The following is a 13,683-nucleotide window of genomic DNA, read 5'->3' as shown; positions in this document are numbered from 1 at the left end:
TAGTAGTAGTATCATAAAGATATTCATAATTTCTCGATTCAATGAACAATTTAGTGAAAACTTTAGTGAAAAATATGATTTTCAAATGTCCTTGGCAAGTATTGTTTCATTTTGGGAACTGAAACTATCTCATCTTTCTTTATCGTTATGCTCATGACCAATTAACAGGCGTCATTGATTCTAAAGCGTTTTATGAAACATTCATAAATGAATGAACATGTGAAATGTGAATACTTTTTTACGTTTTTGGAAAAACGTAATTGCTTATTATGGATATGTGTCACAAACCGTCTTTTTTTCATTTCATTTGGTTTTTAAGAATGGGAGGGGGAATGTCAAGGACCCATTTTGAGGGGTCATGAAATGAACAGAGGAGGGCATTCTGTTACAAATGTGACTTAATTACAGTTGTTTTTTTTATCATTCATCATTTTATCGACACACATACATTCCGATTTCTTGCACTTAATGGTTAAGCCAACAAACTTGAAAACTATTTACATGTATGAGTGAATAATCTTTATATTGTATAGAGTCGTCCCTTTTTCAAACAACTTCTCAGGATCAGTTAAATTTATGGACTAATCAGTTATGGATACAGAATATGAAAATGAGGAGAACTGTTCAATTGGGGGAGGGGAGACACTTACATTTATAATTTTTGACACGTGTTTTAAGAGGGTACTGCCATAAACCTATATGATTATATTACAAAGTTTTGGGGTTCACTCAACCATGAGCATACGTTATCAAACTTTTATGTGGAACGGATAGTGAAACATCATAAGTATTATAAAATGCACACACACCCCGTACTTACATAATCTGAAAAACGACTCTTTGTGACTTTCAAAAATTGTCATTTTTTATTTAATCTTTGATTATACTCATGCATGCCCCAACCTACCAATCTCATTATTTTTTTCACAAGAGTTGCGTAATGAGTGTAAAAAACACACCTACTAAATATTACATCTCAAAATCTCTTTCCGTTCAAAACTTACAGCATTTTTTTATGTAGGGGGCACAAAACTCTTTCGAACAACACATTAATGAATTGAAAAATCTACATGTATAGATAGACAGATAGATGGGTGGATGGGTAAACAGCAATGGCCTTAGAGAGTGAATCCGTGAGGTACATGTACAAAGAGCGAGGAGAGAAATAGAGATAAAGATTAATATGAAGAAAGAGAAAAAGGAGGAGCATTAACAAACCTGTGGTAGTAGGCGTTTTAGTTGTTGTCATAGTAATGGCAACCGTCGTTGTGAAGCTTTCAGTTGTGAAATCCCCGGATGTTGTGCCTTCCATATCACCTGATTTGTCCGAAAAAGAAATACTTATAAAATTGTTTTCTTTGTGAGCATGTCCTTAAATAACCTACACTACAACTTATTTCTTGCTTATTTTCTCCAAACCAACAATCTCATCATTTATTACGTTCTAGATCAGATCCTTCGTTTACAAATTCCTTAAATGAACTCCAAGAAAGGGCAGCAATGTATTAGTTTCACTGGTTCCATTATCTGGATTAGTCTCCAATATCTATCGTTCATGCCCCTTATCACGGGTATTCAAAAACAAGCTAAAAACACATTTGTTTTCTCACTAATATACCCCTATATCATATCTATGTAAACACTTGGAGAACAGAATCTCATTTTTCTCATTTCCTTATATTTTTTTATTTTTTTTTCATTTTTCTCATTTTCTTATATATGGAGCGTTGTGGCCCAGTGGATTAGTCTTCGGACTTTGAAACAGAAGGCCATGTGTTCGAATCCCAGCCATGGCGTAATTTTCTTCAGCAAGAAACTGATCCACAGTGTGCTGCACTCAACCCAGGTAAGGTAAATGGGCACCGGTAGGAATAAATTCCTCAAAGAGCTGCGTGCGCTATGAACGCCTAGCTTAGCCGGGTAATATAGGAGCGCCTTGAACACTTATAACAAGGTGGATATGTGCGCAATATAAATACCCTATATTATTATTATTATTATATTGTAAAGCTCTTTGAGCATGATAATGCGCTGTATAAATTGTAAATGTGTGTAATTGGTGCCTTCTGTTGTATAAAAAACCGCACTGGCTGCATTAAAAGAAAATTAAAGAAAGAACAGTAGGTCTAAATAGTTTCAAATTGTTACAAGAACACTGGCGGGAATTGTGGAGGCGTTGTAGTCTAGTGGTTAAAACTCTCGTCTTTCAATCTTGCGGACGTAGGTTCCATTCCCAACCACGGCGTGTTTTCCATCAGCGACAAATTTAGGTCAATTCACCTTAACCTAGGTGAGGTGAATGGGTACCCGGCCGGAAAAAATACCTCAAATTTCAGATCACCTATAAGCTATAGCCGGGGTAATTGTAATGGGCAGTTAAGCATGAACATTGCGCAATATAAATCTACAATTATTAATCCATGACGTCACACTATTCAATTGGATCTGGATTAAACAATAGATTATCCCCTAAAGATTAGGTTCACCGTCTCGATTTACATGTACGCCAAATTACCAAAACCTCTATTACATACAAAATGTATAGAATAATTTTTATAATTACCTTTTTAAAAAAAAATGTATTTGAGACTCAGATTTAAATCGAGAACAATCAACGTGATGCTTAGGATTAAAAAAAATAAAGATCGATGTGACCTATTATCCCAAAGTCGCCTGAAAGCAATGATGGATTTTTTTTGGAGCGTGGTAAGCTATATGTAAATTGCCAAAAATCAATCCGAAATGACCAACATAAGTACAAGGAAGAAATTCGCTGAGGGCGTAAGAAAAAAAATCAAGTGTGTTTGTATACTTCAGTATGAGATATACATACTATACAATATCAAGGATACTTCTAATAGTCCGACAAATTGATAAAATCCATCGATGGAAATGACTTTTTCACAAAATTATTTGGAAGAAACAACTATATTATCTAAAAGAAAAACACAATTGATTATGCACGGATGCAGGGTCGGACTTTTATAGGTTGCGAATTCGCCGAAAAGTTAGTTAGACAAGCCCCCACTCCCTCCCCAACCCACCCCCCCCACAAAAAAAATAAGAAAAATTCATGATCGCTCATTTTACGAGGTGCACAATGATTTTGAATGCTGCATCATTATATTTTTGAATAATGTACGGAAAGCGCCGCACATCCCCCTCCCAGATCTGCTCCTGTTGACAGTCAGTTTTCAAACAAAATCCTTACTGCCAATTGATTGAATGAAAAAGTATGACTGCCCATTGATTTCATAGGAAATAACGATTTTCAGGGTTTTGGAGCACAAAATTTTGATTCGAATTTAGGGTTGATAATGGAGACCATTTTCCACAAACCAAGGGGTTCGCGACTGAAAAAAAAAATCCGAGGTCAATCCCGGGTAATCGAACGCAAAAGGATTTTATTTTCAACAGAGAAGCCATAAAATACTGACTTACTTGTAGTTTGCGCCCAGCACGGTGTAGAGATCTGTAAGATTGAAGTACATATATAATAGAAGTAAGAATATCAGGTGAATTCCGTTGACGAAAGGTTTGCTTATTTAGTGGGAAAATTCTCTGATAAGATATTAGACATAGTTAGGCACGTATTTCAAATCATATCTTTCTCGAATTTAAAATTCGTACTGAGCAAAAATTAATGGGATATTTAACCCCCGAAAGTTTGCAGATGTGAAAATGTGACCAACATGTTATAACACATCTTATATAGCAGGATATGTTTGGGCTGGAAATGAGCTTGATTTAGATTTTAAAAGGGCACCCGTCGAGTTTCTTCTTGAACGGGAACGTATCAAGAAATGGAGAGAGCGCATTCACACACTCATGATATTTTGACACGGATGTGGGGGGGGTGTTCCTCCCCTCCCCCAAAGTTACTTTAAAAAATGACTCATTACGCTACTACACATACACAAGCACCCTTACACACCCAGGCACATTCACACACACTTATTTACCTACACACATTTACATTTTTCGATAGAAATGTTAAACAAAATCACTGACAAATTCATATTAATGTTATTCTCAAAACGTAAGCTAATCTGGCAATTTAATTTTCGCAGGAAGCCAAATCTATCTACATGTACATGTATATGATTTATTTTCCCGCTTGTAAACGGTGCATCAATTAGTGAGCATGTTTTTCTTTATGAAAAATACATCTGAATTTTGTAATCCCAATGACTTTCAGAATATGGCTAATCAAAATGTTGATCATAATCATGATAACTATTGATGCATTGGGAAAAAAAAAATTCCTACCACCTTTTGGGAGAAGTGGGGTGTGTGTGTGTGTGAGTGTTTGTTATTGAGTTTTTACAGATTTGTATCAATCAGATATGACTGTTTATTGGACCGACTCTTAAGCGTCTCTTTCCGAAACATGTGACCAAGGTTCGAACCTCCGCATCAATTTGTAACTTCCCCCACGTAGTCCGGATTACAAACGAGCGCCACGACGCCCAGAAAGGGGTGGTTTTTACAGGACTTAACCCAATGGTTAAATGAAAAGGTATATTTACTGCGACAATCAATGCTGTTTACATAGAATAAAATGTAAATATTTAAATGTATGACAAATAAAACAAAACACTGAGTTTTTCATAACAGTGATTAAAAGAAGTTACAGGTCTACAGGTATTTGAAATACTGAAAGTTATCATATTGATATTACTACTATACTACTACTACTACTGCTACTACTACTACTACTACTACTACTACTACTACTACTACTTATAATAATAATAATAATACATTTTTACTTGCTTATTAAATAAACAATCACATACAAACATGATTATACACAAAATACAATTAATGACATCCATACAAAATGTTTGAATTAACGCATTCAGGAAAATCACAAACAAATTACAGCAAACGTCTTCTCCAAGATGCCCCCACCCCTCCCGACAGAGATATGAGCATTATAAAACCGTTTTGAAATCTATTCTTAATCATTTTTGCCTCAACCTCCAGAGGATCCAAAAGTCGTCCGTCCGTTCGTCACAAACATGACATATTACTCCGCAACCGTAAGTCACTTTTCAACAAAATTTGGTAGATAATAATATAGGGTATTTATATTGTGCACATATCCACCTTGTTAGGTGCTCAAGGCGCTCCTATATTACCCGGCTAAGCTAGGCGTTCATAGCGCACACAGCTTTTTAAGGAATTACTTCCTACCGGTACCCATTTACCTCACCTGGGTTGAGTGCAGCACATTGTGAACCAGTTTCTCGCTGAAGGAAATTACTTAGGGGACCTGCATGTTATTTTTCAGTCGGAGGTCACATGGTAAGGTCAAAGGGCATTTTGAGGTCATTGTTATGACAAAACTCCACCACTGTAAGGTCACTTTTAACCCAAATTTGGGTTGTTAATTTACTAAGGAGACCTGCATGTTATTGTGTCACATGGTCATTTTGGTCAAAGGTCACTTTGAGATGAATATTAAAGTTTACGTGCAAGACTCTTACGACAAATTTGTTCCTCACCGTTATTTTACATTGAACTTTTGATACAATTCTGTTGCGTGCCCTCGTAAATCACGGTATTTCTGGTTACTTTCACAAAAGTTCGAGATACAACATTGCATATTCCTTGTTTTTATGGGTCTTTGACTTGACAATTATTTCCTTGATATTTTTATCATGGATATTAGACTTTTTATGGATAATTGTGTTTCATTCCGTGCAAGAGGGTGATTTTAGGGAATTACATTTAGTGAGAAAACGCCCTCTTTTGACAAATTTAGAGGAGTCGTCATTTACTTTTTGTAACTAAATCGACCACTTTATATTAAAATTTTGATGGCTGACATTTTGTATTTTGGAACCAAATATGTCATTTGATTTTCTTCACTGTATTTCAAAATCACAATAATTCTTTTGTTATTGAATCGTTATGAGAAGGGTGGTCTGAAGATTTATTATTTTCAAAACAGTTTTAGTTATATGCCTGGTTTTAAAGCGGCTTTTGTGAACATTGGATTTATGATTTATTGTTGCTATTATACTTGACCTGTATAAGGAAGGAATTATTCAAACTCGTACAGTTGAATTTCATCAAATATGCACGCATGAATACTATACGTGATCAGGCTTTAAAAATGGAAATATATACTTTTATGAAATGATTGACATGGGGAATTTTAATTCTTAATACCCTTGCTTATTTTTGCCCCGTGATTTCTTTACAGCTGTATATGCATAGGTTGGCTTTTTAAGCCATCATCGTATTGATAAGAGACATTGGCCGTAATCAAAAGGCACTGGATATAAGAACTTGATCAACGGACACAAATAGTCTAGCGTTTACGAGGACCAGCTACCTCTTAGAACGACACATTTCCATTCGCGGTTTTCAAGATCCAAGAACATATGAACTGGTCAATTATATTTCACTTAAATTAAGCCAAGATCATCACTGTGGATTTTTTTATATAGAAATTGAATACTTTGCTATGAAATGAAGACCCTTAGAAGCACAATCAATTAAGATTTCTAATTATTTCCGATTTTCAGAATCATTTGTTGTCAACGTATATTATAATCATATACGTTTTATATTATGTGATTTACATTGATTTGAATTTACAAGTTTAGACTAGACGATTTGTCTTCTTGAATTAAAACTTGATCTAACTTGTAACATTTCAATTTCTGAACGATTTGTTTTTATGTGTGTATCGCCATATAAAATACTTTCCTCTCTCTATATATATCTGTGACACATGGCATGCCATTCACGAGTGGATACCATGCGCGACCATGGGGTCTTGAAAAGCACCCTAAACATGTAATTTCCATATTCTGAAAATGCACCCCTTAACAAGTATTGGCGTGTGAAACCTTACCCTTTACAAGTATTGGAAACAAAACGATACTCTTGGCAAATATTCCCTGAAATGGACCCCTAAACAAGTACAGGAATGTTTTATTGTTATACGGGTCCTTCGGTCGTCGGCTTTACCTTATTTGGTTTAGTACGAACCCACCTTCTACACCTCGCGCAAATAGGACTCTAAACACGTAGTGTTGGGGCAAAAAGGACATCCTTTATAAAACATTTTAATTCTATTTGATCATCCCCGCAAAATCGACCCTAAACACGTAATTTTCCTAGCGAAATAGATCCCCCTTTTTCATTATTTTTGTGTTTTTGACACCTTTATCACGTTACGTACGTAACGTGCCCTATCGCGAAAAGGACATCCTTTTTATGTGTTTTTTTTTTGGTCGCGCATGGTATCCACTCGTCAATGTAAGTGGCCCCACGGGCTAAAGACATGAATCTAATAAACTGGATTACATGTATGTTGACATGTGGGCAAGAGAAATAAATATAAGGTTTGGCAGCGATTGCAGCTGTAACCAAACTACTTCAATATTCTTCAAATGGGACTATTTTGGTTAAGGATTTGGACAGAAAAAACTCTTGAGCCCTCTTTTGAACTCTTCCCAAATCTTGGTTTGCCTCTAGCGTCTATCAATTGTGCGGTATATCTCGGTTTTGTCCTCCCCTAAATAACACTAATTATAACAATAAAATAATGTATCCACCATCGCTCATCTGGCAAGGATTTTGAAACCGATTCGGCAATTGTAGACAGAGTCACCAACAATGACAACAATAATGACGACCCGTGTATTTGTATTTCCATTTGATTTGTTTTCATTAATATTCTACGAAGCCTGAAATTTACCCCTCCGTTTTTCCCGTCTCTCTATCTCTTTCTATCTGTTTTAATCAGTTAAGTCATGTGATCTTTACTTACGCTCTGGGCGCGGATTAATTGCTCTCATGTACCCTATATGCATGTCTGCTAAAAAACACACAAAAGAAGGCGTCGGGTGAGCGTTACATGAAAGGACAGGGGGGGTTCATCCGACAAGTCTTTTCTTTGAAACGCTCTCGTGGGTTAAGGGTCGTGTAACTCTATTATACACCTATTTATTATTCAGTGGGGGGGGTTCCCAATTATGTCTTCTCCCCCCCCCCCTCCCTCCCTCAGAAAAAATACCGTGGCTCTTCTTGTGTGTGTGTGTGGTTTTTTTTTTGGGGGGGAGGGTAAGGTACAGTTAAATGTAGAAACGATACAAATCCTACTCTTAGACAAGGGGCGGGCACCATGGTATTTTTTTTGGGGGGGGGGAGGCGGGGGAGAGACGAATCTATTTTCCTTATATTGAATTACAGTGGTAATATAGAGTTAAGGTACTAGGATCTCCGTTTTTTTCTCTCTTTTCTTTTCTCCGTTTTTCTAAAGATCTCCTTTCCCTTCCACCTTTTGTAAATGACAGGGGCAGTCGTCCCCTGCCCCCTTTATCACCAACCCATTAAGAAAAGTTATTAAATAACTGACAAAATTTAGGCCGGGAGTTGAACCTGAACTTACGAATATTCAAGCTGAAAATGAGCTTCTTGTTTGGAAGAAATCATAAAAGTAAAGGGAATGCCGAAGGGGCATTAGACATAGATAAGTCGGTAGGCGCCCTTTTAATATCAAAGAAAGGCACACCTTTTTTAATAGATATTTTGACAAAGAAGGGGGTTGTTTGTGCGCACATTCTTTCAGAGACGCCTCTGTGAAGTTCATTTTTTGTGAACAACCTTTCCCCTTTTTTCTAACACACAAAGAAGGGTGTAACGGTAAAAATTCCTTCCATTGATGGAATTATTTCTTTTCATCATCGCAATGGCAAATCTTTTATTATTCGGACATGGTGCGTGGATGATCAATTCTTAGGACTGCACGAATAAGTCATGTCATTTTTTTAATCCCCTCCCACTAACATAGATTGTCAGACAAAAAAAAATGAAATGATTTTTTAATGAAGCATTATTTCAATGCAGTTCACTCGTAGTCAAGTAGAACCCCAACATAACCGTCACGTTTGGTATGACTGCGATTTTTTTTGCTTTAAGTTGTATCATAGGGTGTCTACACCAAGAATGCGACGGGTGCCTCCTATGCACCCTTGGCTATTTTTTGTTATTGACATCATAAGCCACGCCAAATTTTTCACACAACTCTTAAATATGAATTTCATATTTTAAGGAATAAACATGTTATGTTTAGTATCAAATTAAAGCTAATGAAAAATAAAATGTGAATTTATTAATCATTGGGCATTTAAAGCACGCATAGGTCAGTTTTAGGTCCTTTATGTCATAAAAGGCCACATAGCTTTGCAAATATAAGTAAGGCATATAATTCCGAACATATTATGCTTTAAATACAAACAAGTAATATTATACAGGGGCGGATCCAGCCTTCGCCATTAGAAGGGGGCGGAATTTTTTTTCAGCCACTTTTCCCCCAATCGGCTGCTTGAAGTTAATTTTTGTTTCTTTCTTTGAAGGGGTAGTCCTAATAGGCACTTCTAAGCTATATATATATATATATATATATATATATATATATATATATATACATAATATAAGCCTTTTTAAAAAACTGCGAGCGCAAAGCGCGAGCTTTTTGTTTATTTTATGTATTTTGTCTTGATTTTCAAACATTTTGGGCAATGTTTGTGATCCTAAACGAGGCGAAGCGAGAGCTAAAAATGTTAACATTTTTACCTGAAGAATTGAAATTCTAAGCACACTTTTTGTAATCATGGAAAGGATAAGTATATAACTAAACAATTTTGGGCAATGTTTATGATCCTAAACGAGGTGTCTATCCAACTAAATAATTTTTGCGAGCGAGAAGCTTGAACAGAAATTTACAATATAAGTATTGATCTGAAAAAATGGATCTGTTAACGGCAGCTTATTAGCCATGAAGACTTTATATATTTTAACTATCAAATAATGCAAGCACGAAGCTCGAGCTGAAAACTTTGAAATTTTTACCTGAAGAATTAAAAAGGATGAGTATGTAACTAAATAATTGATGCGAGCGCGAAACGCGAGCAGAAAAGTTTGAGATCTAAACCTTAAAATGGGACACTTTATTTATATTTTGTTAATCATATAAAGGATGAATAGCTGGAAATATCTTCCTATATTGATAATGCGAGCGCAAAGCAAGAGCAGATTTTTTTAAATTTATTCTTAATATACGATTTGAACTGATAAAAAAGGATCTGTTAACAGCTGCTTGTAAGCCATGAAGACGTTACATATTTTAATTATCAAATAATGTGGGCGCGAAGCGAGATCAAAAAAGTTGACATTTCTACCAGTCCTGAAGAATGGAAATTTTAAGCACTTTTTTAATCGTGGAAAGAATAAGTATATAACTAAACAATTGATGCGAGCACGAAGCGCAAGCGGAAAAAATTCTGGACACTCTATTCATATTTTGTAAATCATGAAAAGATTGAGTACTTGGGAATCTTCCTACATTAATAATGCGAGCGCAAAGCGCGAACAGATTTCTAAAATTTATTTTTAATATACGTTTTGATCTGATCAAAAAAAAAGGGATCGGTGAACAGCTGCTTGTTAGCTATGAAAACGTTAGATATTTTAACTATCAAATAATGCGAGTGCAGAAGCGCGAGCTGAAATTTTTGACATTTCTATCTGAAGAATGGAAATTCTAAGCACTTTTTGTAATCGTGAAAATGATAAGTAGATGTATTGATGCGAGCGCGAAGCGCGAGCGGAAAATTTCTGGACACTCTATTCATGTTTTGTAAATCATGAAAAGGATGAGTAATTAAAAATTTTCCTACATTACTATTGCGAGCGCAAAGTGCAAACAGACAATTTGTGATAGTGTGATCTGAAACTGGATAATGATGTAAATAGAGTACAACATGTGTATCTGAATAAACGCGTATTTCAGATTTCGTCCTAGAATTTGGGTAATCTTAATACCTTTCTTATCATGAAAATCAATAAAGCGAACGCAAAGCGCGAACTAAAAATATATGATATTCCGATCTGTAAAAAGGGGTCTATTCAAGCTCTGTATGTCAAGCACTTGTGAGGTTAATATGGATCACAGTTAATAAAACAGCTGATATGTTTAATTACTGTTACTTTGAGTTTTGGCATAGGAGCGGGACATTCTATAAGGATATTGTGTCATGAAAATGAAAATGTTGACTATCTTCCTATTTCTCTTCCCAAGCGTGAGAGCGCGAAATCTTTTGATCTTATGGCCTGAAAACTACATTAAAGCACGTTTGTAATTATGAATAAGATGCATGAGTTAATATTTTTCAACAATCAATGCGAGTGGAAATTGCGAGCGAAAACCTTTGATAAAGTGTCATCATATGGGGACTTTAAATATTTTGTTTTAGAATTAATATTGAGATATACATAACTCACCAATCAAATTGCGAGCGTGAAGCGCTAGCTGATACGTTTTGACAATCTGACATGCATAGGGACATATTGATATATTTATGGAATACAGGAAAATAATAGGTACCTTACAAATCAAATTTTGCGAGCGCGCATCGCAAGCAGAAAATGTTAATATTCAGATCATAAAACATACATTTTTACAGAGCACTTTTTAAAAATCAATTAGTAAATCAAACAAAATAGTGAAAGTTCAATTTCCGAGCTGAAATATGTTTTGTATATTGACTTCAAAATTTTTGTATTTTAAGCTCCATATTGATTTTTTTTTATCCCGACATGAAAGATTCTAAAATTATTCACTCGTCTTCCTCTCGTTATGTTTCCCCTACTTTCCCCCCTCTTGTCTCTTCTTTTTTTTTTCGGCCCCCCTGGATCCGCCTTTGTTATATGCATTTCTTTTTGCAAAGGATAAGTTTGAGCATGTGAATATTAAGAATCAGATGGATGCTACCTTGGCATCTTGAGGAATTTTATTTTTCTGACGTCATAAACCACACCAATTTTCAGCTACATTCTTCTTCAATACGACTTTTGTATTTAGCGGAATAAACATATCATGTTTAAAATCACATTAAATAAGATAATAATAATTTTTATTAATTATTTGTTAAAAATAATCCACATAATATGAATCGCTACGCATTAAAACGTGTCCAGGGAGGTTACGTAAGGTCATAAAAGGTCAAATTGGGTCATAAATGCAAGTAATGAAGCAAATAATGTGGAATATATCATGTTTGGAATACAAACAAGTTGGGCATTATTTATCTGGGTCTATTTTTGGCTGAAAGCTATGTTGAGGATGTGCAGATGAATCTGACGAAGTTCGGCTACTTCATACGTCATAAATCACGCCATCCTTTTTACATAAGTCAGCCTCTTAATTATGACTTATCTAGTGTACAAAATAAAAATATGTTTTGGATCCGAGTAATGCTTATGGAAATTGGAATGTACATAAAGGTTACAAAAAAATTAAGCACATGTAGAGGTGACCTTTAGGTCATTTTCGCGCATGAAACGTTGATGATCGGTCGACTTTCACAAGATTTTATACAAAACGTTTAATTTATCATTTTCTATCAACTCATTCCATTGAATTCCAAATAATCTACACCGATTAAACATTTTACACCATGTCCTGTTATATTCCTCTCACAACCACCCATTCTACCATACTTCTTCGACCAGATGCTCACAGGATTCCCATTCACCAACAACCTAAGACCAACAGCTTCGGTCTCTGTTTTGTTGGTTGTTCAGCTGAACTCCGTTGGCTTCACTCACCAACAGAGACCGAAGTTTTAGCGCGATCTGTACAAGGGACTCAATGGATATATATATTTATGTACTTAAGATCGGATAAAACGGGGAAGTGAATTTGCGCGACAGCCGAGGTAAGTCACTGTTTTTGTTCCTTTTAAGATAATTTTTCTCTGTTTTTGGCAATTAATGCCAAGAGAGAATATAAAAAGTTGCATTTTGGTCACGTTAATTTTCAAAAATTTTATTCATTAAAGACAAAAATTGAAGAGCCCCGACGGGGGGAGTTTGCATTGCAAATCCCCTATGGAGGCTGCACGATAGCGAGCCGTCTGTGTACGAGAAAAAAAAATGTTTAAAAAATCCTCGAAACAGACGGCTGCCAGCTGTCTACAACAAACTCAGCTACATGTCGTTGTCAGATCTGTATTACCTTGATTCACACTTGCAGTATAAATTATGAAATACGTGATTCGACGGCCGACCAACAACTGCATTACTTCTTAAAAGTTATAGAACAGGGTGGCGCTGACTTGTATCGACAAGGGAGTTCTTTAAATTTATTGGGAATAACCACTGCGTCATGAACAAGTACGGGTAGGCAAAATGTTCTGTTCCATATACTATCAGCTATCTTCTGAAGATGTAATGGCAGTAGATGGTAGATGCATGTATAATTTTGACGATGCTATCATTTCTGTTCTACCAGAGTTCTCATTTTGGGTTTACAAGTCTTTTGTATGGAAGCTTAAAAGTGCCACCGAGATGTTGAGATAATTATCTCATCATGTTGACATCTTGTAGAAGAGATGATGAGATGACAAGATCCCGGATCTCATCATGTTGACATCTTGTAGAAGAGATGATGAGATGACAAGATCCCGGATCTCATCATGTTGACATCTTTAAGAAGAGATGATGAGATGACAAGATCCCGGATCTCATCATGTTGACATCTTGTAGAAGAGATGATGAGATGACAAGATCCCGGATCTCATCATGTCAACATCTTTTGGACGAGATGATGAGATGACAAGATCCCGGATCTCATCATGTCAACATCTTTTGGACGAG

The 13,683-nt window shown here is 35.7% G+C and overlaps 1 protein-coding gene across 1 annotated transcript in view; it reads right to left on the bottom strand.

The window, feature by feature from the left end:
* LOC121421952 overlaps nucleotides 1–13,683 on the bottom strand; it is a gene marked incomplete at its 3' end in the record, with an annotated part of 44,389 nt that overhangs the window by 13,050 nt on the left and 17,656 nt on the right. Inside the window, exons 2-3 of the mRNA XM_041616753.1 lie at nucleotides 3,442–3,472; nucleotides 1,219–1,317 (exon numbers count right to left, since the gene is read on the bottom strand). Coding sequence (XP_041472687.1) covers nucleotides 1,219–1,317; nucleotides 3,442–3,472 — 130 coding nt within the window. The remainder of the gene's footprint in view (nucleotides 1–1,218; nucleotides 1,318–3,441; nucleotides 3,473–13,683) is intronic.

Source organism: Lytechinus variegatus, chromosome 9 (genome assembly GCF_018143015.1).
Source record: "Lytechinus variegatus isolate NC3 chromosome 9, Lvar_3.0, whole genome shotgun sequence".
In the NCBI taxonomy this organism is placed as follows: Eukaryota; Metazoa; Echinodermata; class Echinoidea; order Temnopleuroida; family Toxopneustidae; genus Lytechinus; species Lytechinus variegatus.
This window is presented reverse-complemented; position numbering and strand designations above follow the sequence as displayed.